Genomic DNA, 15076 nt, shown 5'->3' with positions numbered 1-15076 from the left:
AGGGATGGGGGACCCCAGGATTAGGGACATGGGGGGTGCAGCGATGGGGTACCCCAGGATTAAGGATGGGGGTGCAGGGATGGGGGACCCCAAGATCAGGGACATGGGGGTGCAGGGATGGGGGACCCCAGGATCAGGGACATGGGGGTGCAGGGATGGGGAACTCCAGGATGAGGGACATGGGGGTGCAGGGATGGGGGACCCCAGGATTAGGGATATGGGGGGTGCAGGGATGTGGGACCCCAAGATTAGGGACATGGGGGGTGCAGGGATGGGGAACTCCAGGATCAGGGATATGGGGGTGCAGGGATGGGGGACCCCAGGATCAGGGATATGGGGGGTTCAGGGGTCGGGCTGACCCCGGCTGGGGGGGTGGGGGAGGTCTCGGACCTCCCGTTTCCCGTCGGCCCCGCGGCTCCGGTGGCTCCGCCCTCCCGGCAGCGCGCGCGTGGGGGCGGGGCCAGGCGGGGGCCGGGACCGGGACCGGGACCGGGGCCGGGACCCGGCTGGGACCCACGTGCAGCGCGGACCGAGATGTGGCCGCTCCGCCTGGGCAGGGTGAGCCTCGGGGATGGGAGAGGGGCCCGGTGCCCGGGGGGGAGTCCCCGGTTCCCGGTAGGGATCCCCGGTAAGGATCCCCGGTTCCCGCATCCCCCGGTGCGCGCCGGGCGCTCCGGCCCTTGGTGTCTCCCGGTGCTCACGGGGGTCCCGGTGCCCGGGGGACAGTGCAGGTACCCCGGGGGGACACCCATTGGGGCCCCGGTGCCCGGGGGGGGTGTCCCGGAGCCCAGAGGGGTCCCGGTCCCCGGGGGACTTTCGGTGCTCGCAGGGGTCCCGGTGCCCGCAGTGTGCTGCAGCCCCCGGTGTTCGCAGGGCAGTCGGTCCCCGGTGGGATGTCCCGGTCCCCGGTGGGATCTCCCGGTCCCCAATGGGAGCTCCCGGTCCCCGCTGGCGGGGGTTGGGGGTGTCCCGGTGTCCCGGTGCCCCCCTTGTGCACCCCTTCCTCCAACCTCCATCGCCCCCGGGGGTCTCAACTCCATCCCGCTTCTCCTCCTGGCCCCCGCTGGGCACCGGGACCCCCATCCCGGTGTCGTGTGTCCCCCACCCCGGCCCGGCTCCCCCCGCTCCCCACCCCGCGGACTTTGCGTCCGTCCCAAAGTCCCCGGGGCCGGGACAGCGGCCGCCACCGGCCTTGGCCCCTGCCCGGTGCCCGCGGCCCCGCGGGTGATGCAATGGGGCGCTGCCGGTTACATCACCCAGCACCGGGGTGAGGGGGGCGCTGGGGGCCCCCCCTGTTTGTGCACGGGTGTCCCCCCACAGCCACCCCCCCGTCCCCGGCAGCTCCACGGATATGAGTGGGGGTCCCAGCGGTGAGAATCCAGCTGTGCACCTGGGCTTGGGGGGATCCCCCTGTGCCTTATGGAGCACTGGAGGCTCCCCAAGTGTCTTCGGGGGTCCTTGTGTGCCTTGTGGGGACTTTGAGGGGGTCCTCATGTACCCTGTGGGGGTCTTGGGAAGATCCCCATGTGGCTTGGGGGGTCCCCAGGTACCCTGTGGAGAGCTTTGGGGGGTAGCCATGTGTCTTGGGGGTCCCCTTGTGCCCTGTGGGAACCTTGGAGGGGTCCCCATGTGCCTTGTGTGGAGCTTGGGGGGTCCCCATGTGCTTTATGGGGACCATGCAGGAGTCTCCAGTGCCCTGTGGGGTCTTTGGGGTCCCCATGTCCCCACCTTGTGGGGTGACACCAGTGGCTGGAGACAGAACATGGGGGTGTCGTGCCTGCCACCATCACCTGCAGGTCCTGGGATGGGCTAGAGGGGCTCCAGGGGTCCCAGCCTGTCCCCCCTGTCTGTGCAGACCCTGCAGCGATGGGGGGGCCGGGTGGGCAGCGGCAGCCGGCGGGCACAGCACGGCCCCGCTGCCGCCGCCGCCCCCGGGCACGTCCCTGGCTGGACGGGGCAGGAGAGCCTGGCCGAGAGCGATCCTGAAATGTGGAGCCTGGTGCAGAAGGAGAAGGATCGGCAGTGCCGGGGGCTGGAGCTCATCGCTTCTGAGGTGAGGGGCCGGGGGGCTCGGGCAGGGGTGGGGTCGGGCCTGGGGGGAGCCCCTGCTTAGGGGGGTTGGGCTGTTCCGATTCCCATCCACCTTTTCCCCCCAGAATTTCTGCAGCCGGGCGGCCCTGGAAGCCCTGGGCTCCTGCCTCAACAACAAATACTCGGAGGGGTATCCTGGGAAGAGGTAAAGTGGGGAGTGGGCTGGGGGGGCTCTGGAGGGTTCAGCTGGGGTTCAGCTGCAGGAGACATCCAGGAGAGCCCCGGGTGCTCCCAGTGGGAGCTGCCCTCTGCACCACGTCTCCCATGGGTGGGACGGCAGCGGGGAGCCCCTGGTGACCCCATCCCGTGTCCCCAGGTACTACGGGGGGGCCGAGGTGGTGGATCAGATCGAGCTGCTGTGCGAGCGGCGGGCGCTGGAAGCGTTCGACCTGGACCCTGCGCGCTGGGGCGTCAACGTCCAGCCCTACTCGGGCTCCCCGGCCAACTTCGCCGCCTACACGGCCCTGCTGCAGCCTCACGACCGCCTGATGGGGCTGGACCTGCCCGATGGGGGCCAGTACGTGGGGAGCTGTGGGGGGGACGTGGGGCCCGCTGCCCCCCCGGGGGGTCCCGGCCTCACCCCGCACCTTCCCCGCAGCCTCACGCACGGGTACATGACCGACGTCAAGAGGATCTCGGCCACCTCCATCTTCTTCGAGTCGATGCCCTACAAGCTTGATGTGAGCTGGGGGGCAGGACCCGGGGAGAGGGAGGGTGTGTGGGTGAGGGATGAGCCCCAAGGTGTCCCTGAGGTGTCCCTGAGGTGTCCCCGAGGTGTCCCCGAGGTGTCTGAGCTGCTCTGTCAAGCCCCTGCCCTCCCTCCCCTCCGTGTCCCAGCACATCCCAGTGCCAAGGGAGATGCTCAGGGCTCAGCAGGGCAGGGGACAGAGGGATTCCTCCACAAGCTGTCCGTCTGTCCATCCATTTGTCACTTCCCAGGATGACCAAGCTGGCTGGCCATGACTAACTGACCAAGCTCTCCTGTCTGTCCATCCCTCACAGCCATCCCCGGGGCTGACTGACCTGTCTGTCTGTCTGTCCCTGGGCTGACTGATGGAGCTCTGTCTGTCCATCCCCAGGCTGACTGATGGAGCTCTGTCTGTCTGTCCCTGGGCTGAGTGATGGAGCTCTGTCTGTCTGTCCCTGGGCTGAGTGATGGAGCTCTGTCTGTCTGTCCCTGGGCTGACTGATGGAGCTCTGTCTGTCCCTGGGCTGAGTGATGGAGCTCTGTCTGTCTGTCCCTGGGCTGGCTGATGGAGCTCTGTCTGACTGTTCATCCATCCCTCACAGCTGGCCACGGGGCTGTCTGTCCATCTGTCTTTGCTGGACTGACTGAGCTGTCTGTCCAGCCGTCTGTCTCCAGGGCTGACTGACCCAGCTCTATTTGTCTGTCTGTTCCTGGGCTGATTGGGCTGTCTGTCTGTCTGTCCCTTGCAACCAGCCCCTGGGCTGACTGACCAGGCTGTGTCCATCCCTCACAGCTGGCCATGATCTGTCTGTCTGCCCATCCCTGGGCTGGCTGATGGGGCTGGCTGTCCGTCCGTCTGGACGTGGACATTCATCCTGGAATGACTGACCGGGATGTCTGTCCCTGGACTGACTGACCAATCTGTGTGTCTGTCTGTCCCTGGACTGACCGGGATGTCTGTCTCTCTCACAACTCACTGACCTGTCTGTCTGTCCTTGGACTGATCAATTTGTCTGTCCTTGGACTGACTGACCAATCTGTCTGTCTGTCTGTCCCTGGACTGACCAGTCTGTCTGTCCCTGGACTGACCGGGCTGTCTTTCTCTGAACTCACTGACCTGTCTGTCTGTCCATCTGGATTTGGACATTCATCCTGGAATGACTGACCGAGCTGTCTGTCTGTCCCTGGACTAACTGACCAATCTGTCTGTCTGTCCCTGGACTGACCAGTCTGTCTGTCCCTGGACTGATTTGTCTGTCCATCTGTCTCTGGACTGACCTGTCTGTCTGTCTGTGTCCCTGGACTGACCTGTCTGTCTGTCTGTGTCTCTGGACCGACCTGTCCGTCTGTCCCTGGACTGACCTGTCTGTCTGTCCGTCTGTCCCTGGACTGACTTGTCTGTCTTTCCGTCTGTCCCTGGACTGACCTGTCTGTCTGTCTGTGTCTCTGGACTGACCTGTCTGTCCCTCCCAGCCCACCACAGGACTGATCGACTACGCCCAGCTGGAGGTGACAGCGCGTCTCTTCCGTCCCCGGCTCATCATCGCGGGCACCAGCGCCTACGCCCGGCTCATCGACTACGCCCGCATCAAGAGGGTGCGAGGGGAGGGGTCTGGGGGAGGGGTCTGGGGCCAGCAGGTGACCGTGGTGTCCCCAGGTGTGCGAGGGGAGGGGCCTGGGGGAGGGGTCCAGGGCCAGCAGGTGACCACAGTGTCCCCAGGTGTGCGAGGGGAGGGGTCTGGGGCCTGGGGCAGGGGTCCGGGGCCAGCAGGTGACCGCGGTGTCCCCAGGTGTGTGAGGGGAGGGGTCTGGGGCCAGCAGGTGACCGCGGTGTCCCCTGGTGTGCGAGGGGAGGGGTCTGGGGCCAGCAGGTGACCGTGGTGTCCCCAGGTGTGTGAGGGGAGGGGTCTGGGGCGGGGGTCCGGGACCAGCAGGTGACCGCGGTGTCCCCAGGTGTGTGAGGGGAGGGGTCTGGGGCGGGGATCCAGGGCCAACAGGTGACCGTGGTGTCCCCAGGTGTGCGAGGGGAGGGGTCTGGGGCCTGGGGCGGGGGTCTGGGGCCAGCAGGTGACCACGGTGTCCCCAGGTGTGTGAGGGGAGGGGTCTGGGGCGGGGGTCCGGGGCCAGCAGGTGACCGCGGTGTCCCCAGGTGTGTGAGGGGAGGGGTCTGGGGCGGGGGTCCGGGGCCAGCAGGTGACCGTGGTGTCCCCAGGTGTGCGAGGAGGTCAAGGCGTACCTGCTGGCGGACATGGCGCACATCAGCGGGCTGGTGGCCGCCAACGCCATCCCGTCACCCTTCGAGCACGCGGACGTGGTCACCAGCACCACGCACAAGACCCTGCGTGGCGCCAGGTGAGACCCCCGGGCACGGGGGACGCGTCTGTGGAGCCCACGGGGGGTGGTGGCCCCTGGGCAGGAGAGGTGACGGCGTCTCTCGCCACCAGGTCGGGATTGATCTTCTACCGCAAGGGCGTGCGCTCCGTGGATAAGAAGACGGGCAAGGAGACCCTCTACGACCTGGAGGACAGGATCAACTTCTCCGTGTTCCCCTCCCTGCAAGGGGGACCCCACAACCACGCCATCGCTGCCGTGGCCGTGGCCCTCAAACAGGTCTGTGCGGGGGTGGGGGGCTTGGGGCAGGGGCTGAGCTGTCCCCCCTGTGCTGATGGGGTGTCCCCCATCCCAGGCCAGCTCCCCGGCTTTCCGGGAGTACTGCCAGCAGGTGCTGAGGAACGCCAAGGCCATGGCACAGGCGCTGCTGCAGCGTGGGTACACCCTGGTGTCAGGTAAAGCCCCGGCTGGGGATGGGCAGGGGTGAGCCCTGGTGGGGACAGGCGGCTCTGCTTACTCTTGGGGCAGCAGTGGAGCGTGCACGAGGATCGGGGGGTAGAGGAGAGGCGGAACAGAGGCAGCACTGCAGAGCAGGAAAGGGGTGGCAGAGGGGTCTGGGGGTGCTCAGGGTTCCTCACCCTCATCCTTTGCTCCCCAGGTGGCACCGACAACCACCTGGTGCTGGTGGACCTGCGGCCCAAGGGCATCGACGGGGCGAGGGCAGAGCGGGTGCTGGAGCTTGTGTCCATCACCGCCAACAAGAACACGTGCCCGGGGGACAGGAGCGCGCTGACACCCGGGGGGCTGCGCCTCGGTGAGGGACAGGCCCTGGAAAGGCTCCATCCCTGGGGTGGGAGTCCCCAGGTTTGCACCCCACAGAACCCCACTGTGTTTCACCCTTCTCTGAGGAAAAGGGGAATTCAGAGCTTGTTTGGGCTGGGAAAGGGGGCAGGACTCCATGGGGACCAGAACTTGGGGTGACGTGGAGAGGAGCTGGGACTCAGGGAGCTCCCTGTGGGGCTGGGATTTAGGGAGTTTGTTGTGGGGCTGGGATTTAGGGAGTTCCTTGGAGGGCTGGGATTCAGGGAGCTCCTTGGAGGGCTGGGATTCAGGGAGCTCCTTGGAGGGCTGGGATTCAGGGAGTTTGTTGTGGGGCTGGGATTCAGGGAGTTCCTTGGAGGGCTGGGATTTAGGGAGCTCCATGTGGGGCTGGGATTCAGGGAGTTCCTTGGAGGGCTGGGATTCAGGGAGCTCCTTGTGGGGCTGGGATTCAGGGAGTTCCATGTGGGGCTGGGGCCCCACAGTGGTTCTGTCCCTGATGGGCTCCATCCCCAGGTGCCCCCGCTCTGACCTCCCGCCACTTCCGCGAGGAGGATTTCCAGAAGGTCGTGGAGTTCATTGACGAGGGCATCGCCCTGGCCCTGGACGTCAAGAGCAAAACCAGTGAGTGTTGGGGACCCTTCTCCCCCTGCTCCCCCTTCCTGGGTGCCCCTCAGCCCCTCTCCCCTCGAGGTGCCAGCCCTGCTGTGGGTGCCTGGGAAGGGATGGGGCTGCCGTGGAGCCTCACCCTCCTCACCTGCTCCTCCCCACCCCCAGGTAAGCTCCAGGACTTCAAGACCTTCCTGCTGCAGGACCCGGAGACGCAGCGGCGCCTGAGCGACCTTCGCCAGCGCGTCGAGACCTTCGCTCGTGCCTTCCCCATGCCCGGCTTCAGCGACCACTGAGGGGGGGACGCCCCTCCTGCCAGGCTGGGGTCACTGGGGGGGACAAGGAGAGGCTGGGGCCCACCCTCTTCTGCCTTTCCCCCTCCCCTTCTTCCCCGGTATCACCTTTGGGGGCTGCGTCCCCAGGGTGGGGGCGGCGCGCGCCCGCCCTGCTCTCAGTGTTAGGGTACAGAGAACCCCCAGACCCTGCTTGGGGTGGGGGGCACCGCTTGTTCCAGCCTCATCTTGCACTTTTCTATGGGGAGGGGTTGCTAATAAAAGCAGGGGCAGAGCCTGGAGGTGTGTGGGTGCTGTGCTGGGGGACAGAGGGATGTTGGGGACGGGTCCCTGGAGCCCCTCAGCACCGTGCCAGGAGACCCAGGGCTCTCGTGCCTCAGTGTCCCCATCCTGGTGCTTCCCCCAGTGGGCTCTGAGGGCAGGGGGTGATGCTGAGCCCCAGAACACGTGGGGTACAGTGGGGAGGGATAGCCTGGGATCCTTTCTCACCCCCTTCCTGCCCAGATGGGCACCAGCTGGACCCTGCCCCGTGTCACGTATTGCAGACACATCCAGGACGTGGCTCACACGTGTGGCTGTGACCCCTCCACCCCTCCCAGCTCTTCCCCTCTCCAGAGGGACTCGGGAGGGGATGGTGGAGCGTGAGAGAGCGGAAACAGCACCCGAGGGCTTGTCCTGCTTCCAGCCCTCCCGGGGGGGTGATAAAATCTGCGTTCATGGCTCTGGGAAACCATAAAGAATCCAGTTTGCTGCTCCCCCCCATAATTTATTCCTGTGCTAGGAGTTTAATGCAGGCACGAGGCGAGGGTGAGGGGCACGGGGGCACCCACAGGGATGTGGTTTTTTGGGGGGGTGGGACACAACCACGCGGTTTGGGGGTGCTGGGGAAGCAGTGGGACCTGGGGGTGGGGGCTGTCAGGGGCCTTCTTGGGGCAGGGGTCTCCCCCTCCACGGCAGCACGTCCCAGAGGTGGCTCAGAAGCTGGGACGGTCCTTCTTGAGGTTCTTGTAGTCAGTGGAAACTGCCAGAAACTGGAGAAGGAAGGGAGGTCAGGGGGGGTCGTGGCCTTCTCCAGTGTCACTGCAGCCTGGCCTTGGTGTCTCAGTGCCCCTTCCCCAAATTCCAGCACAAGGATTTGAGGGGCTCCAGGACTGATCCCCCCTTTCCCCTTCCTGGAATAAACTCAGTGTTCTGCCCTAAATGGGGCTGTCTCCCCCTCCCCCTATGCTACCAGCCCTCCCAGTTCACCCAGTGCTCACTTTATACTGGTCTGTGGGGCTCAGCTTATTCCAGGGTTCAGGATTATTCTTCCGGTCCCAGCTGCGAGGGGTGACAGGGACATCAGCACCTGGAAGGAGCAGGGGAGAGACCCCTCCCCACCCCCAGCGTGCCCCCAGCCCCAACACCACCATCCCCAGTTCCCCTTGAACCCTTCCCCAAGGACACATCCCTGTCCTGGGAGGGGCTGAGGGAGGCCAGAGGAGCCAGAGGAGCCGTGGGATGGGGTCCCTGGAGAGAGCAGCTTATGCTGCCCCCCCTTCTCCTGTCCCCCCATCCGCTGGTGCTGGCCAAGAGCAGAATTTTCCATCTGGGAAGATGTTTGTGTGTGTTTGGGGATGGAGGGGGGGCCGTGCTGCAAACACAGCCCCCCTGGAGCTGTTTAATGGTGTTCATGTGTTTGGGGGATCGGGGTGGGGGGCTGGGTTTCCCTCCCAAACGCCCCTCCCTGCGCTCCCACCCTCCAAGCCAAGGTGTCTGGATCTGTTAATTGTGGGGCTGAGCTCATCTGGTGCCAGATTAATTCCATGGGTGGTTTTAGGAGCAAACAATTACAAATGAGCTGGGGGGCAGTGGGGGGATGTGGAAAAACCAGCCTGGTCACCCCAGCACGTGGAGCTGTCCTGCCCATCCATCCTTTGTGATTCCACAGCTGCCGTTCCATTCATCATCCATTATCCATCCCTGTCCATCCATCATCCATCCATCCATCATCCATCATCCGTCATCCATCCATCCATCCATCATCCATCCATCATCCATCCATCCATCATCCATCCATCCATCCATTCATCATCCATCCATCCATCCAACATCCATCCAACATCCATCCATCCATCCATCCATCCATCATCCATCCATCCATCCATCCATCCATCCATCCATCCATCCATCATCCATCCAACATCCATCCATCCATCCATCCATCCATCCATCCATCCATCCATCATCCATCCATCATCCATCCATCCATCATCCATCCATCATCCATCCATCATCCATCATCCATCCATCATCCATCCATCCATCATCCATCATCCATCATCCATCATCCATCCATCCATCATCCATCCATCCATCATCCATCCATCCATCCATCATCCATCCATCCATCCATCCATCCATCCATCCATCCATCCATCCATCATCCATCCATCATCCATCCATTCATCATCCATCCATCCATCCATCCATCCACCCATCCAACATCCATCCATCCATCCATCCATCCATCCATCCATCCATCCATCCATCCATCCATCATCCATCCATCATCCATCCATCATCCATCATCCATCCATCCATCATCCATCCATCATCCATCCATCATCCATCCATCCATCCATCCATCCATCCATCCATCCATCCATCCATCATCCATCCATCATCCATCCATCATCCATCCATCCACCCATCCAACATCCATCCATCCATCCATCCATCCATCCATCCATCCATCCATCCATCCATCCATCCATCCATCCATCCATCATCCATCATCCATCATCCATCATCCATCCATCCATCCATCCATCCATCCATCCATCCATCCATCCATCCATCCATCATCCATCCATCATCCATCCATCATCCATCCATCATCCATCATCCATCATCCATCCATCATCCATCATCCATCCATCCATCATCCATCCATCATCCATCCATCATCCATCATCCATCCATCCATCATCCATCATCCATCATCCATCCATCCATCCATCCATCATCCATCCATCATCCATCCATCCATCATCCATCCATCATCCATCCATCATCCATCATCCATCCCACCATTTCCCGTTCCCCTCAGTCCCACTCTCCCCACACCCTTGCCCATCAGCCACATTCAGCTCTTACCTGGCCAAGAGCGCTGGAGGGGCCCTTCTCCCATCCCCCCAACCCAAGGAGAGGGGATACACCCCCCCAACATCCCTCCTGTCCTCTGAGCCCCTCTGCACCCACATTTTCCCCCATCATTCACCGTGAAGGCGCGTCTGGACACCCCAGCACCTGGAACCACACCTGGGCTCTGGGGGTGTGGGGTGAGAACCTGGGGGTGCCCAGGGCACCTCAAGCCATACCTGACATCTGGGCTGTACAGGGCCAGCCGCAGCAGGTACAGGACTGCGCTGCCCAGGCCCACACTGATGAAGCCAATGAGGGGAACGAGCTGCAGAGAGAGAGAGAGAGAGAGAGAGAGAAATGAAAAATACCCCAATAAAATGAATATTTATCAGGCGGACTGGAGAGTGAAAGGGAGAGCTGACACGCCGGGAGATTTACAGGGGGAATATGGCAGAGCAATCCTGTAGCCGGGCTGCGGTACACAGTGTAGCTGTCAGCTTGAGTGACTGAATTAAAAGAGGGAGAGAAAAATCGGCTCGTGTTGGAGAGGAATTGGATTTGGAATGAGAAATCGCTTCCCCTCCGCCTGTGGCTGCCCAGTGCTGGTGCTGCTGAGGACCTGGGGACCCCATTCCCGGCATTCCCAGTGTTCCCTCTCTGGGCTGAACCTCAGTTTCAGGCTCCTCCCTGGAGGATTTGGTCCTGGGCACCCCATTCCCGGTGTTCCCAGTGCCCCTGGTCAGGGTGAACTCAGCTCATGGTTCTTTCCTGAAGGATTCGGTACTGAGCACCCCATTTCCAGCATTCCCAGTGTTCCCAGTGACTCCACTCACGGCTCCTCCCTGAGGTACTCGGCCCCGGGCAAGGTTTGTCCCCGAGCCACGCTGTGACCCCGGACAGGGTCCCTGTCCCCCACAGCCCCCGAGGCTCTGCACCCCCTCCTCTGCACCATCTCCTGACAGAGCACGAGATAAGGAGGTTCTGTTCGTGTTACTGGGATGGACTGGGACACGCTGGGGCTGAGCAGCCGGGGTTCCAGAGCGGCTCCTGGGGGGCACTCAGTGACCCCAGCCCCGCCACATCCATCCTGCGAGCGGTCCCCCTCTCCCCCCGCTCCTCGCCCATCGCAGCGCGGCTCCATCTCCTCATCTCCGCTCTCGCTGCCAATCCCCCAGTGCCCGGAGCGACGCGGCCTCAATCGGAGCCGAGCCGAGGCGGCTTTGACCTCCCCCAAATTGCGGCGGCCCCCGCGCCGGGGAGGACGCGGGGAGCGAAATGAGAGCGGCGCCAGCCCGTGCCCCTGGAGGGAGCCGCGTCCTGCCCATTAACGGGAGCGGTGCCGATGGATCCGCGCCGAGCACCTGGCTCCGCTCGCAGCTCTGCTCGGCAGCCTCAGCTCGGAGGAACTGCCCCCGAACCGAACGCCCACCGCTCCGTGACTCAGTTTCCCCACTGCGATGACACTGGGCGGGGGGGCACGAGTGGGAAATACGATGGAAAGGGTCAGTCCAACCCATCTGCTCGCTGCCAAGCACATCCATGCACGGGAAGAGGGGGAACACAGATGTGTTCCCCTGCCCAGCCTTTGCTCCCAGCCGGACCCCCCCCGTCCTCTCCCAGTGCTCCCAGTATGGCCCAGCTCCCGCTCAGACCAGGCTGGAGTGACGGGGCGCCCGGCAGATGCCAGCGCCCATCCGGGAGGTCGGGGCCATCAGCGGATGATGGTCCTTGGCACCGAGTGCCGGCAGGAGCTGGCAGCAGCCGCTGCCCAAGCGCTGGCGAATCAAGAAGCCGCCGCAGCGCCGGGAATTGCTGTGGCTGCTGGAGAGGATTCGGGGCAGCGGGGCCGTCTCACCATCTGCTGCCGACACCGTCTGGGTAATTAATGGCTGGGAAGAATTAGGGGCAGGAGGAGGCTGCCAAGCCGCAGGTGCCAGCGGTGGAGCCCGATTTCCCCCAGGCACGGGGTGTGTGGGCGGTGGGGAGCGGTGCCAGGCTCTGCCCAGTGCCCGCTCGGTGCCCACCGAGCCGTGCCAGAGGGTTCTGGTCCTGCCAGAGCTGCTGTGCCTCACGGCCACGGTGCTGCACCGTGAGCCTGGGACATCCATCACTGCCAGGCAGCCGGGCACGCCGCCGAGGAGGAGCCATTGCTGGGGGAAAGTGCGGCTACACCTGCCCGGCAACGCCGCGGCTGAGGGCATGGGATGGGTGGATGGATAGGGATGGATGGATGGATGGATGGATGGATGGATGGATGGATGGATGGATGGATGATGGATGGATGGATGATGGATGGATGGATGATGGATGATGGATGATGGATGATGGATGGATGATGGATGGATGGATGGATGGATGGATGATGGATGGATGATGGATGGATGGATGGATGGATGGATGGATGGATGGATGGATGACGGATGGATGGATGGATGGATGGATGGATGGATGACGGATGGATGGATGGATGGATGGATGGATGAATGGATGGATGATGGATGGATGGATGGATGATGGATGGATGGATGGATGGATGGATGGATGGATGGATGGATGGATGACGGATGGATGGATGGATGATGGATGGATGGATGATGGATGGATGGATGGATGGATGGATGGATGATGGATGATGGATGGATGGATGGATGGATGGATGGATGATGGATGATGGATGGATGGATGGATGATGGATGGATGGATGGATGATGGATGGATGATGGATGGATGGATGGATGATGGATGATGGATGGATGGATGATGGATGGATGGATGGATGATGGATGAATGGATGATGGATGGATGGATAGATGGATGGATGATGGATGATGGATGATGGATGGATGGATGGATGGATGATGGATGGAGGATGGATGGATGGATGGATGGATGGATGGATGATGGATGATGGATGGATGGATGATGGATGGATGGATGGATGGATGGATGGATGGATGGATGGATGGATGGATGGATGGATGATGGAGGATGGATGGATGGATGGATGGATGGATGGATGGATGATGGATGGATGGATGATGGATGGATGATGGATGGATGATGGATGGATGGATGGATGGATGGATGGATGGATGGATGATGGATGGATGATGGACGGATGGATGGATGATGGATGATGGATGGATGGATGATGGATGGATGATGGATGATGGATGGATGGATGGATGGATGATGGATGATGGATGATGGATGGATGATGGATGATGGATGGATGGATGGATGATGGATGGATGGATGACACCACACAGGGTGGGTGACACCCCAAAAATTTCCCCAACAAGCTCTGCCAGCAGCAACCCAGCTGTACAAACACTGTGCCCCCCCCATGCCTTTACACCTCCAGTTTGGGCTCTTCCTTGTGCCCCCCAAGTCACTCACAGCTCCTCAGCTGGGGAAACCGTGGCAGGAACAGAGACACCCCAAATCTCCCCATTCTGCAGTGAGGATCACGCAGGACCCTCGGCCTGTGTTGCCCATCCCAGGACCTGGGGGTCCCAACCCCCTGTGCCCACCCTGCTGGCACCCCCCTGGCAGTGCCCAGCCCCGGGGTTGAGGCATTTTTTACCCAAACCCCTCAGCTTGACATTTTGGGGGATGACAGGGAAAGATCTGGGGCTGCTGAGGTGAGTGGGGAGGGGGCTTCATTTCCATCCACCCTGACCAAGATGCCCCCAGATGGGTGTAGGGGGTGGGGAGGGACACGGGGAAGGTCCCCTCGGATGGGGGTGAGGGTTGAGGTGCCCCAGCCGGGCTCGGTGAAGGAACCCGGCCCCTCTCCAGCGCTGGATGGAGGGAACGGGGTGGGAAGCACAGGGTGGTGTCACCTTTCCTTGGTAAAGGAGGGACGGGGATCCTCGGAACCCCTGGCTCACCCGGGGCTGCTGTGAGAGCGGGAAGGGGAAGCCGGAATAACGAGGGACTGGGGGCTGAGGAGAGTTTTGGGAAGTGTGAGGAAGAGGAGGCTGATGAAAGGCACGGAACAGGAGGAATGGGGAGTGGGATGATGGGATGGAGAGAGAAAGAGGTGAGGAAGCCCAGGGGCTCCGGGCACGTGGCGAGAGATGGGCAAGGACAAGCCTGAGGGATGGGGGCTGCGCGGGGTCCCTGGGAGAGGGGGAGAGGGCAGGGGGGGACCGGGGGTCCCTGGAGGAAAGGGGGGCTGGGTGACTCACTCCGGGGTGCCGTTTGACATGCCGGGAGAACATTCCTCCACGCAGGGGACCCTTCATGGCCAGGGTGGGATCGGTCCGGCGGTGGCGGAGGTTCCGAGGTCCGGCCGAGGATGGAGGGGTGGGCAGGAGGAGAGGGAGGCGTCTGCGGCCGGGCTGGGAGGGACGGGGCGGATCGGAACATCCCGGCCTGGGGACACGGCCAGGAGGGAGGGAGAGGGAGACTGGAAACCAAATCCTGAACCCCGGCGCCCTCCACTCTTTCCAGCCTCCCCCGGGATGACCCTGATATCTGGGGGACTGGTGAGAGCTGGGTGCGACCCCCGATGTCCCCACACGGCCCCGCCGTCCCTCCCCACGCGGGGCCAGCCCGGTCCCTCCACGCGCAGCCCCATCACAGGCGGCTCCGCACTTTGGTGCCGGGGCGAGGGATGAGCCGTGTGATTCCCGATGACAACTTGGCCGAGGTTCGCCTCCCCCCACCCCACCCGCCCTCCCGTTTATGATAAATGATAGAACACCCAATTTACATTTAGCGATGCAAATCTCCCTGGCAGGAACAGATGCTGCCGTGCATATGGAAACCGGCTATTAGTACCCAACAAAGGACGGCGAGAGGGATGGAGCGGGCGGCCAGAGGGGCAGCAGGGACCCAGCGGTGGTGGGGGGTCATGCTATGGCAGCAGAGAGAACCAGCACAGCCCTGAACCCCCACTTTGGGGGTCCTTGGAGTCCCCCCAGGGATGCTCCCCTCTCCCAGCCATGCGTGGGGTCCCCCCCACCACGGTGCCACCCACCCTTTATCTTCCAGCTAAGGGACAAAGGGGAGGAATTTCTCGGGAGACCCTGGACACGAGAGAAGGCTGAGGCGCATCCAAGGCCCCGGGTGATATAATTAGAGATTTAATGTGATTGATTAAGCGCCACTC

General features: G+C 62.6%; 2 protein-coding genes across 2 annotated transcripts; one reads left to right on the top strand and one right to left on the bottom strand.

Moving 5' to 3' along the window:
- The first annotated feature begins 318 nt into the window (after positions 1-318).
- SHMT2 (serine hydroxymethyltransferase 2) lies at positions 319-7112 on the top strand. The gene is made up of 12 exons (XM_058861026.1): positions 319-558; positions 1856-2053; positions 2157-2236; positions 2408-2608; positions 2690-2771; positions 4253-4375; positions 4992-5131; positions 5224-5389; positions 5466-5565; positions 5769-5924; positions 6446-6553; positions 6707-7112. Exons 1-12 carry the CDS (start codon positions 334-336, stop codon positions 6832-6834), a joined length of 1707 nt encoding a protein of 568 aa, XP_058717009.1. The 5' UTR covers positions 319-333; the 3' UTR covers positions 6835-7112.
- A 459-nt stretch (positions 7113-7571) lies between these two features.
- NDUFA4L2 (NDUFA4 mitochondrial complex associated like 2) lies at positions 7572-14479 on the bottom strand. The gene is made up of 4 exons (XM_058861064.1): positions 14151-14479; positions 10194-10282; positions 8091-8151; positions 7572-7862 (listed from the first exon to the last, which is right to left on the bottom strand). The coding sequence occupies exons 1-4, from the start codon at positions 14205-14207 to the stop codon at positions 7806-7808; spliced, it is 264 nt and encodes an 87-aa protein (XP_058717047.1). The 5' UTR covers positions 14208-14479; the 3' UTR covers positions 7572-7805.
- Positions 14480-15076: the final 597 nt, after the last annotated feature.

This window comes from Poecile atricapillus, chromosome 35 (assembly GCF_030490865.1).
Source record: "Poecile atricapillus isolate bPoeAtr1 chromosome 35, bPoeAtr1.hap1, whole genome shotgun sequence".
NCBI lineage: Eukaryota > Metazoa > Chordata > Aves > Passeriformes > Paridae > Poecile > Poecile atricapillus.
This window is presented reverse-complemented; position numbering and strand designations above follow the sequence as displayed.

Coding starts and splice junctions, on each gene's coding strand:
- SHMT2 (XM_058861026.1), top strand. CDS start 334: ATGGGGGGTTCAGGGGTCGGGCTGACCCCGGCTGGGGGGGTGGGGGAG. Junction 559..1,855: donor GGCCGCTCCGCCTGGGCAGG/GTGAGCCTCGGG, acceptor CTGTCTGTGCAG/ACCCTGCAGCGATGGGGGGG. Junction 2,054..2,156: donor TGGAGCTCATCGCTTCTGAG/GTGAGGGGCCGG, acceptor TTTTCCCCCCAG/AATTTCTGCAGCCGGGCGGC.
- NDUFA4L2 (XM_058861064.1), bottom strand. CDS start 14,207: ATGAAGGGTCCCCTGCGTGGAGGAATGTTCTCCCGGCATGTCAAACGG. Junction 10,283..14,150: donor ATGTCAAACGGCACCCCGGA/GTGAGTCACCCA, acceptor CTCTCTCTGCAG/CTCGTTCCCCTCATTGGCTT. Junction 8,152..10,193: donor CTGTACAGCCCAGATGTCAG/GTATGGCTTGAG, acceptor CACCCCTCGCAG/CTGGGACCGGAAGAATAATC.